An 11,511-nucleotide genomic window follows, 5' to 3' on the forward strand; every position below is an offset into this window, starting at 1 on the left:
GTGGATGTTCTAGGCATTCAGCTCCTGGCCTCCCATTCTTCTCCCCATCCTCTTCTCACGTAGGGAGACTGGATTCCACAGAAATCGGCCCCTTTCCAAACAACCAGGCTGCTGGGTACTCATGTCTGCCACACTCACTCTGGAACCCCCTCAAAACCCAGGAGGGTGTTTCTCTCCTGATCTCTCCTGACCCAGGTGTACCCTCCTGATCTGTTGCTTAAACAGGAGCCTGGGGTAAGATTGGTGGGTTTCCCATCTGCCATGGCTGAGAGGAGGATGGAACCAAAAGACCTTGGGAAACACAACACTCCAACTTCCAGAAAGAAAAACTAAGAGGGGAGAGAGACACAGAGGCCAAGGACAGAAATCATGAAAAGGGATGGAGTCGATGATTCGAGGAGCTTTTTGGTAAATGGGAGCCAAGAAATCCACCGCCCTTTGAGAAAACTGAGGGCATTCAAGATTTCAGACAGGAACTAGGCCAGGGGAGGGAGACTGAGACAAACTTAAGAGTAAACTGGTTTTGCCCGGTCAGCATGGCTCAGTGGTTGAGCATTGGACCTACGAACCAGGAAGTCATGGTTCGATTCCTGGTCAGGGCACATGACTGGGTTTCGGGCTTGATCCCCAGTGTGGGGCGTGCAGGAGGGAGCCAATCAATGATTCTCTCTCATCATTAATGTTTCTATATCTCTGTCCATCTCCCTTCCTCTCTGAAATCAATAAAAATATATTTCTAAAAAAAATTTTAAAGAGTAAACTGGTTTGTCTTCTATAACACAATTTGTATAAAATCTAAATCATGCAATACAAGTATATGATGTTCATGGATACACACAGTAAAAATTTTCAAAAACATCAACTCAGGATAGTGGTGACCTCTGGAAAAAGAGAGAAGGGTTTGGGGTGGGGTGGAAAAGCATAGGAATTTCCTTGTTGCTATCACAATTTATTCTTACATTGGGTGATGGATACGTGAGTGTTCATTATATTATTCTCTATACTTTTTCTGAAATACGGGTCAACAATCCCTTATCCAAAACCCTTGAGGTCAAGCATATTTCATAATTTAGAATCCTATATAATAAAAGGCTAATATGCAAATTGTCCCCCAGGAGTTCAATTGGGAGTTCGACCAGGGGTGGGACCAGCCAGCCTCAATTGGGGCAGGCTGGCCAAACCCCGTCTGTGCATGAATTCGTGCACCGGGCCTCTAGTTGTAATATAATATGATATGTAATCCCCCCCCCCCAATGAATGACGTCATTGAATGACGAGGGTGGAACTGTTATGAATGAGATTAGTGCCTTATAAAAGTGGCTCCAGAGAGATCCCTTGCCATTCACCCTCAACCTTCCAGCAGGCTCTGGAACAGCACTGCACAATCAAGTTTTTAATATCAGTAGTATTTCTTCAGTAAAACATGTGAAAATTTATACTACGTGGTTTAGACTATAAATATGTCATGTCAGTTTAGGTTATGTTATACCACCAAGTAAGTTTGGATGCCCAACTTTGGGGGAAACTCTTTTAGTTCTTAGGGCTTTTTAAAATTACAGATTTTTTTTAAATTATAGATTAGGAACCTGTACCACTTCTCTTTTTAAAAATATGTTTTTATTGATTTCAGAGAGAGGAAGGGAGAAGGAGGGAAGGATGGAAACATCAATGATGAGAAAGGATCATTGATGGATCCGCTGCCTCATGTACACCCCCCACTGAGGATAGAGCCCGCAACCCGGGCATGTACCTTGACCCGGAATCAAACCGGTGACCTCCTGGTTCATAAGTCGATGCTCAACCACTGAGCCACATCAGCTGGGTTTGTACTACTTCTTTTCTTAATGACGAGCACTTAAGAATGCAAAGGATGGCCCTAGCCGGTTTGGCTCAGCAGGTAGAGCGTCGGCCTTCAGACTGGAAGGTCCCAGGTTCATTTCCAGTCAAGGGCATGTACCTTCGTTGCGGGCACATCCCCAGTGGGGGGGGCGGACAGGAGGCAGCTGATTGATGTTTCTCTCTCATCGATGTTTCCTACTCTCTATCCTTCTCCCTTTCTCTCTGTAAAATATCAATAAAATATATTTTTTAAAAATAAAAATATATTTTTTTAAAGGATGCCCCAGGTAAAAGGAGAGGACTATACTTAGCTCACAGTCATATCTACACTGGCCTGTGCCTTAGGAACAGCCCAGTGACAGCAACAGCTACCAAAATCCTTCCAACCCTATTGGTCCCAGCTCATTTTACAGGGAAAGAATCCCTCAGATCAAAGCCACAGGAGGCAGCCTCTTTAAACTCTTTTCTCTCTCAGTCTAGACCTCAGGCTTCTTTTCCTGTGGCCCTGAACCTGAACCTCCTTAGTCAGCCAAGGCCCTGCCAACATGAGGGTGGAGATACAAGAGCCTCAAACAGATGGGGAAAGCATCAGTCAGGCTTAGGATTCAAAGGGTGGCAAAGCAGACTGTCTCCATGGTGATGGGCTTAATGGGAGAAAAACATTATTTGTTTTGCCACCCAGGGTGAAAATGGGAAAAAGGAAGAGATTAAACCCTCTCCAGTGGGGTAGGAGCAACCATGAACACTTGAATAAGGAGGAAGAGGCTAAAATAAAGGATTGGCTGGTGAGCTCCTGGTGCACTGGGGGACATTTTTAAGGCAGAAAGAAGCAGCACAGGCTCTGCAGGAGGAAAATACACAAAAAGGGACCCGTTGGCAGGCCTGAGATTCTGCTAACCCCCCTGCTTCTTACCCAAAAACAATAGAACCTGCCTGCTCCCCAGCCCTAAGACCCTCCTGAATATTAATATTCTCCCTCCAAGCCCCTGGCAGCATGTACCCACCAGGCTTCTCCTTGAGAGGCTCCGGCTCCGGCTCCGGCTCCGGCTCCGGCTCCGGCTCTGGCTCTAGTAGCTCTGGCTGCCGCTCCAGCTCCGAGCCCCGCTTACTGTCAGGCTGGGTGGCCTCCCCAGGCTCTGGGGCCAGTGGGGCCTCAGCAGCCTGAGCAGCTCGCTTGCGGGCATTCTTCTTGCCACCTGCCTTCCGCTTCTTCTCAGCTTTGCTGGACATCACGGCACCAAAACCTGCAGACACACAGGAAACTGGGAGTCCACAAGCAAATCCACCGCAGTCCCGGCTCCATTAACCACAGGGGCCTTGCAGTCCTCGCTCCTTCCCCTGGGACATTCCACTTCCTTCAGAGCATTGGGTTAAAAATCGATGGGCTCCCTCAAGGCATTAAGAATATGGAAGTTGTCCTGACCGGTTTGGCTCAGTGGACAGAGGGTTGGGCCCTGGATTGAAAGGTCCCGGGTTCGATTCCGTTCGAGGGCATGTACCTTGGCTGCAGGCTCAATCCCCAATAGGGGGCGTGCAGAAGGCACCTGCTCGATGTTTCTCTCTCTTCTATCTCTCTCTCTTCCTCTCTGTAAAAAGTCAATAAAAATATTTTTTTAAAAAAAAAAGAATATGGAAGTTGCCCTGACCGGTTTGGCTCAGTGGATAGAACATTGGCCTATGGACTGAGGGGTCCCGGGTTCGATTCCAGTCAGGGGTGTGTACCTCAGTTGCTGGCACATCCCCAGTGGGGAGTGTGCGGGAGGCGGCTGATTGATGTTTCTCTCTCATCCATGTTTCTAACTCTCCATCCCTCTCCCTTCCTCTCTGTAAAAAATCAATAAAATACATTTTTTAAAAAAGAATATAGAAGTCAAAGATGGTGGCCCAACAGACACCCCATTAATGAGGGTTCAGGAACTCCCCTCCCTGCCCAGAAGTATGAGAACGTAAGATAATCAGGAAAAGGTATACCAGGTGGAGGTGTGGTTACACACACCCTCAACCACCCGATTCCTCAGAGATGCGGCTGAGTGAGAGGAGACCCCGGGAAGGGAAGAGGGTCCCCAGGCCCCCACCCTTCGTCGCTGTATCAAGTCAATGAAGCAAACCAATATGCTTTTCCTCTGTGTCTCCTTTCCTCCCACGTTACCCCTGGAAAGGGGAGGAGGGGGAAAGGGGAAAATACTCCTCCTGCTCAAGCTAAAATCTGCAGCTTCCTTAAACAAAGAAAAACCACCGTATTTACGTCTCACTGGCTTTCATTCCCGAGGGGTAGGAACCCTGTTCTGCGTGTGCCGAAAGGGCCTCAGCCTACCTGGCTGAGTGACTGTGCTGACTGATCATGAAAACCAAGATCATTTGACTCCAAACGCCCTGAGAACAGACTGGAAGAAGGAAGGACGAGTCACCCACCACGGACTTTCTGTGTATCGGGGAGGACAGGAGGGAAGAGGAAGGCCAGGGTGGCTGGAAGCAGGGGCACCTCGGGCAGGCGCTCAGGACCCCGGGGCACTGCCTGCCTCGCTGGGCATTCCCTCCCCGCTCAGTCCTCTCCCGACAGCACCCGTGGCTTCCCTTCCTCACCCCCACGGGCTGTCACCCGCACTGAGCTCCGCTTATGAGTTTCAAACCCGAAGGATTTGAAACTTTGCTCCAAAGAGAAACGTTCTATTGGGCCAACACGTCAATGAAACCACCTCCAGCAGCCCGGCTTCCTCCAGGGTCTCCAGGGAGGGTCGGGCTGTGCTTCCCTGCCTCCCGCCGGAGCCTCCCTTCCGGAGCATTTGGCTGCCGGCACCCTCCCATGGGTTCACCCCACGTCCCACAGGGCAGGCCCCGGAGGAGCTATTTTACTAATTAAATACTGTGGGGGACCGGCCCTCTCCTCAAACGGACCACCAGTAGGTAAATGTCCTCTTCCAGGAGCTTCTTCATACAACTATCCCAACGGTCCCCGCTTCTCCAGCTCAGCGCCAACTGCCCCTTCTCCTCCCCTCCCCCCACAACTGCCGCTTCCTCCCTCCCAACTGTCCTTCCGACCCCCTCACCCCGGCCCCTCTCCCCGCAGCTCCCAAGTCACCCCAGCATTCTTTTCCTCCTCCCCTCGCCCCGGACACACACCTCACGCCGCCGACCCTCTCCTCCCTAGGCCCACGGAAGGGCCACTTCAGCTAAGAAGTTGCCCCGCTTGGCCCTCTCAGACCCGCGCGTGCACGCGTCGCCATGGAAACCCGGGGCCGGGAGGGGCGGGCTGCAGCGGTGCCTGACCGCAGAGCGGGCGTCCCCGGCGCAGGCGCAGTGAAGACCTGCTCCGCTGCCCCGCTTGGCTGGAGGCGTCCCTGCTGCAACTCAGGGCCAGCGGGCTGGGGGCGAGGGGAGCCCCTGTGTCTGGCAGGCTGGAGGGTGCGTGGGGCTTGGGCCGAGGACAGAGCTCAGAGGACTGTGAAACAGTGAGCAGCCCTCCTGCGGGACACTAAACGGGGAGAACCCAAGCGTCCGCCCCCGCTCGGGTCTTAAGGGACCGAATGAGTCCAGCAGATGGCGCCCGGGGTCCCGGCCTGCGAGGCTCATCAGCGCTTACAAGGCGCTCCAGGATTTCCAGGCAGCCGTGGCTGCAGCTGGGTGCGGGGGGAAAAACCGGGGCTGGAGCACCCCTGCCCTCCAGCTCGTTCCCCCTTCTTAATTCGGACTGGGGTCTAGGATCGCCCGGCATCGCGGGGCGGGGAAAGGGAAGGAAGAATGGAACTGGAATTTTTGGAATCTGAGGACTGGCTTTGGAAAGCATCGCTCACTTTGGGGAGAAACGGGAGGCGGGGACTCCTGGGGAAGGTGACCACGCCGGGGAGGCGCTAAGATCTCCATAAGAACAAAGGTTGCGTCCTGGGGAAGCGAGAGGAGAGGGGTGTGAGAGGAGGGGCAGCCCTCCACCGCGGCTAGGGGGCGCTGCGGGCCGCCGGGGCCGCAGGGACAGGCGCCTAGAAGACTGTTGTACCTGAGGCCAGAAGACGCTTCAGGGAGACCTGGGAGACAAGGGAGGAAGCCATCCAGGGGGATGGGAAGGCACCCCACCTGCTTCCATCAATAGCGCCTAATTAAGACAAAGCCAGCAGTAAGCCCACTGATTGCATTTCCATGAGGAGCTAAATTGATGACATTTTCTTTGCTGGATGAGGAAAGGGGAGCTGAGGTGGGTGTTCCTGGGGGTGTTCACACCTGACAGGTCTCATTATGCCAGGCTGGCGCTGAGAGGAGTGGCAGTCTCTGATACTCCTGAAGAGCCAGTGCATTAACCCACACTCAGACTCAACTCTGACCTCACCATTCCACCCACCCTATCTTTATTTCCAGAATTGACAGGCCCTGCCCTTGGCACGCACCACCACCACCATTATCTTTGGGCTCTGATTTGTGGCCTCCTGCCCAGCCCAAACTCCTGTTACTGAGAGCAAGGATTGAAAGAGAGAGGGGTCCTGCCACACCCCAAAACCAGCTGCACAGCAAGCCAGGCTAAGTGGGAGTTCCTCTAATCAGATAGGCAGGGGGTGGCAGAGAGAGGTAGCATAATTGGTCAGATCCCCCAGGGAGAAGTTCCAAAGAAGTGAAGATGTGAGGGGAGGCCTAGGGTAGGGCCTCTGATAGGCAGGACTCAGGGCTCCCTCAGGGTAAGGAACGTTGTGTAGACCCCATTTCTTTTCTGACTCCAACCTTGGCTGTGCCTAGGGATCTCGGCCCCCTACATTATGCTAAATAGGTAATCAAACATTTCACTTTGCTAATTACTGCTCAATCCGATTAAACGCTGCTGAAGCTCATCAACAGAGGTGGAGGTAGGGGGAAGGGATGGAGTGGGGCCAACCACAGCTGTGATGGGGTCTCCCCAGGGGCTCTAGGGGACAGCTGAGAAACAGACTTGGTAGCAAAACTTGTACCAGTAGGACTCTTAGTCTTACTGCATCCTCCCAGCCTCAGCCTGGTCCCTCCTTTCCAGAACCTTCATTACCCTCAGAACCCAGGCATCCGGCCATTCCCACAGCTCCCCCCACACACCCCTGTCCCAGCTTTAATAAGTTCTGTTCTCTCACTGTCAATATTTGATTTCTCAGAGCCATCTCCACGGAGAGAGGGGAGCTCTTCCCTTGCTTCCCCCCTACCTTGGCCGTCTTTTGCCCACCCCAGTCTCTTTGTGCCCCCAACCTTCTCTGAACTAGCTGACAATGAAATGATATTAAAGTCTTAAGCAACTCCAAAAGAATGGTTGTTATGGTGAGGGGAGTGGGCAGGACGCCTGGGTCCCTGAGGGGAGCAAGGGCTAAGGAGGGGGAGAGTGAGCCCCAGGCTAAGGTCTGGAGGCCCCAGTCCCCAATGGGGAGCAACAGATTTGAGGTGAGCTGGGGGCCGGACCTCTGGATCTTGATGGGAAGCAGGGAGTGAGGGCTGGGGGTTAGGAGAGGTGGGAAGAGAGGACATTTGGGGGTAGAGATCACAGCCTGCTGTCCAGAGCATCTGTCAGGGATGGAGAGGCTAGCTGGGCTGGTGGTGGCGGGGGGGGGGGGGGGGGGGGGGGGTACAGACAGGGCCTCTGTGCCAACAGCCTCCCTGCTGACTGTGCCCTGGGCTGGTCCGTGAGAACCAGAGTAGATTCCTCTTCATCCCTGACTCATCCCTCTTCCCCTTTATCCCCTCCCAGCAGACCCCCACAGGTGATTTGTAGCTGATGCCCTGATGATGGTAGGAGCCAGGAGAGAGTCATTCCATGACATGAAGAGCTGAGAGCTTCCAGGAGAGGAGAGAATAGAGGCCCGGGGATGGGAAGCCAAGCACCACCCCCCAACTCCCCCGACCCATCCCCATCTCACTCCCCTGGGGACCCTGGCCCAGCCCCAGTCCCCTTGGGGTGGTGGGAATGCAAGGACATTTGGCTGGGGCTGATTGATGAGGGAGGAGGCAGCCACTGGGCACTGAGGCTGCTGTTTGCTGAGCACACAGATTCCTCCCCACTCACCAGCTGCCGCCCCCTGAGGCTGCTCAATCTCCCCACCACCACCAGCCACTGGGGTTGAAGGGAGCTGATGCCTAAGTTTCTGATGGCAGTTGGGGGAAGCAAGCAGAAGACCCAGTACCCCGAATGCTTCAATTCCCTGGGGGACTCAGGGGTTCCTGGGACATGGTCCCCACGGAACTCCCTTCAGGACTTCACTTTCCCGGCTACCTTCCAAACTTCTGCTGCCTAATTTTCACTCCCATTTGTACGGCATCCTTTTTCCTACCCCCCACTTAGCTGTCTGAGTCCATGCTAGCCAGCCTCCAGCCTTCAAACCGCCCGACAACATTTCTCCCGGCCTGTCTACAGATCCGGAAACTCTCCCTGGGGAATGGGGTGCCCATGTTTGTGATTTCCTGTGGAGCCCCATAGGAAGCTCCATTTTTTCATTCTCACTGAAATTCTAGTTTATGATGTCAACCATTCCCCACCAGAAATTCCCATTGCAACCCTTTGCTCTATTCTCCTTAAAAACCCCAACATAGTCTGGCCAGCATGGCTCAGTGGTTGAGCATTGACCTATGAACCAGGAGGTCACGGTTCGATTCTGGTCAGGGTACAAGCCCAGGTTGTGGGCTTGATCCCCAGTGAGGGACGTGCAGGAGGCAGCCAATCAATGATTCTCTCTCATCACTGATGTTTTCTATCTCTCCCTCTCCCTTCCTCTCTGAAATCAATAAAAAAAATATTTTTTAAAAACACAAAACCCCAACATAAACCACAAACACACATACTGCAACCTTCTGTACCACCAGCCATACCACAGCTTCCAAGAAGCTCAGAGCACCATCCTTGCCCTCCCAGAGCTTAAAATTTAGTTGAAGAAAATGCAACTCACATACACAGAAGAAACAAAAGCGGGGGAGGGGGGATAGAAGACTGAGTTAGAGCAACTTCTTAAATGTGGATTCTAGACCCTAAAGGACCTACAGGCGGAGGCTGGGGAGGGACAAGACCCATCTGGAATACGTGTGAAGTTGTGATGTCATCCTCCCTATTTCCAAACGCATCTAGAGTTTACCTCTGTGCTTTGCACTTGCTGTTCCCTCTGCTGGGTATGACATTCCTCATACTGCATGCCTGACTCCACGTTATACAAGGTCCTCATGAAACGTCAGCTCTTCAGCCTAGCCGGTATGGCTCAGTGGTTGATCGTTGACCAGGAACCAAGAGGTCATTAGTTCGATTCCCAGCCAGAGTACAAGCTGCCAGCCAGTTCGATTCCCTGTTGCGGGCTCAATCCCCAGTAGGGGTGCATGCCGATTGAGGATGTTTCTCTCTCCTCGATGTTTCTATCTCTCTATCCCTCTCCCTTCCTCTCTCGGTAAAAATCAATAAAAACATTTTTCTAAATGTCACCTCTTCAGCGAAACCTTCCTGACCTTCTGATCTAAAACATCTGGTTACCCTCCACCCTCTTCATCCTGTTTTGTTTACATCATTTATCACCACCAGAAATTTTATTACGTTGTTCCCCGCCAAAATCCGGACTTCATGAAAGCAGGGATTTATTTACCATATATGCTCCCAGTATCCAAACCAGTACTTGGAACAAAGTAGACACTTACTATGATGTTGAATGAATGAACGAACGAAGGAACGAATGTCTTCCTGCCTTTCTATGCGTTTTGTTGTAATTGCTACCCTAGGAGAGTGTTTGTGTACTTGTACCCAGAAAGCAAACAGGATGGCATGGGAGGAAAGTCACCAGCACTTTCAAGTAGCTCCAAAGGCACACAAGTCACTACACGTGTGGAGGCTAAAGGTCTTGTGTTCATGTGGGGGGCGGGGGGGGAGTCTACAGATACCAGTGCTCCAAGGGGGCGGGTCCCGGGTGCTCTGTAGAATTTGCTGTTTCTCTCTCCAGCTGTGCGTCTGTCCCCAGGTGTCTTCCTATCTCTCAGCATGTTATGATGTCTCTGCCGCTTTGGTGAGGTGCTTGTTTGTCTCAGAGGAGGTTTATTCTGCTTCCCTTCCCTTTTGTCTCTCCACCTGTGTCTCTAGATGTATGTGTAGGGGGAGTCTCCCTCAGCTCCCTTGCCCCCTCTCACACACAACCCTGCCCCAGTCTTGGACCCCTCCCTTTCTCACTGGGCCCTGTTGCTGGGCTCTGGGTTGCCATAGTGACGGTTGCCAAGTCCCTGAGGCTGATAGCCAGCGATGGGGCTGTCGGCTCCATCCACGAGGGAGGCTGAGGGGGGCTTCCCGTTGTGTGAAAAAGGGGATGTTGCCGTGACAACAAACCCCCACTAAGGGGCAAGGGACCAGCCCTTCCACACCCCTTCAAGCCTCCCCACCTTGGGCAGCTCCAGTGTGCGCTTGGAAGGCAGGGAGTACATTCCCGACAGCCCAGCACCTGGCTTCCCAGTTTTCAACTTCCCTGACAGTGCCTGCACCTCTCAGGACCCAGGCATCTTGCTCAGACAGGGGAAGGGGCAGGGGTCCCACTGGACAGAGGAGGGGCCAGAGGACCCCTTGACCTCCAGGCAGATGGGAGACAGCGGGAGAGGACCTAGAGTCAGAGGAGGGGTAGGGAGGGCAGAGGTTGTGACCCCTGCCAACCAGCTCCAACGAAGTTCCTGACGGCTGCTTTTGTGATTGGAGAATGGGGCTGAGTCTACGGGGCTGGGCACCTGGGCTTTTTAGGGGAGAAGAGCCTAGGTTGTGGGTACACGGGGAGCCAGGAGACAGACAGCTTGAGTCTTCTGGGCAGCCACACCCCTTCTCCTCAAAGTAAAACGCCCCACATCAGAGGTGCCTTGGGCAGGGATGATGGAGAACAGACTAGCATGTGAACATTGTTTTCCCACTTTGTTTCTCTGATTTGCCTTGTCCCGGGCTTTGGTTTAGCAATAGACACTCAGGCTTTCCCCATGTGGGAACTCACAGTCACATACATCCCCATTAGATGCATGGGCAACTCCTTCGCCTGCCTGGATTCCTCTCCCCCCCGCCCCACACCGCCCCCCACAATCCCCACACCCCCGCTTCCCTTCCCTCGGTGGCTGCCTTCCTCAGCCTTCTCACCCCGCCCATTCTCCCCTCCCCAGACACTGCCCACCTCATCCCACCAACCCAACCCTCTCCCTACCCTTCCCCTTGGTTTCATGAGCTTGAAAGCCATTCTAACCACTAGCTCTCTGTTCCAATTCATGTCCAGTCATTTCCAGCCTTGTCGTTAACTTTTGAAGTTTTTTATTCTTTTTTTGGTTTTTGTTGTTCAAATTTCCCTTTTACAATAAAACTATTGAGATGACAGCCAGACCCCGCCACCTCCCGCATGGCAACAGCAGCTTCCTGTTCCCTGGATGGAGCAATTAGAAAAATCAGGAAGGAGCCGGGAACTACAGCAGAGCGATGACTTGACATCGGTGGACCAAGCAACCATGTTGGCTGGTGATTGAGGTGGCGGACTTGGTGCCCAAGGGCAGCTCTGGTCTAATGAAACTGAGGGAACACCCACTCGTGTACTGGAGGGCAGGAAGAGGTATAAGCTGGTCACTATGGGACAGTGGCAGTTGCTAAGTGCCACTGTCAGCTAGACCAGTCAGTAGGCCACCATTCTGGTCACTAAGAAGGGAGCTGTGTTGAATCTGAAGAGAGTAGGAAATGGAGGATGTGATGAACAAGAC

The 11,511-nt window shown here is 53.0% G+C and overlaps 1 protein-coding gene across 1 annotated transcript in view; it reads right to left on the bottom strand.

Annotated features, from left to right (window-relative positions):
• Positions 1-3,075, bottom strand: part of DNAH2 (dynein axonemal heavy chain 2) — a 109,258-nt gene extending 106,183 nt beyond the window's left edge. The window contains exon 1 of the mRNA XM_070393625.1: positions 2,844-3,075. Coding sequence (XP_070249726.1) covers positions 2,844-3,069 — 226 coding nt within the window. The 5' untranslated portion in view covers positions 3,070-3,075. The remainder of the gene's footprint in view (positions 1-2,843) is intronic.
• Between the last annotated feature and the right edge of the window lie 8,436 nt (positions 3,076-11,511).

Source organism: Myotis yumanensis, unplaced genomic scaffold (assembly GCF_028538775.1).
Source record: "Myotis yumanensis isolate MYYU_CA2020_CCGP unplaced genomic scaffold, mMyoYum1.0.hap1 SCAF_16, whole genome shotgun sequence".
Classification (NCBI taxonomy): domain Eukaryota; kingdom Metazoa; phylum Chordata; class Mammalia; order Chiroptera; family Vespertilionidae; genus Myotis; species Myotis yumanensis.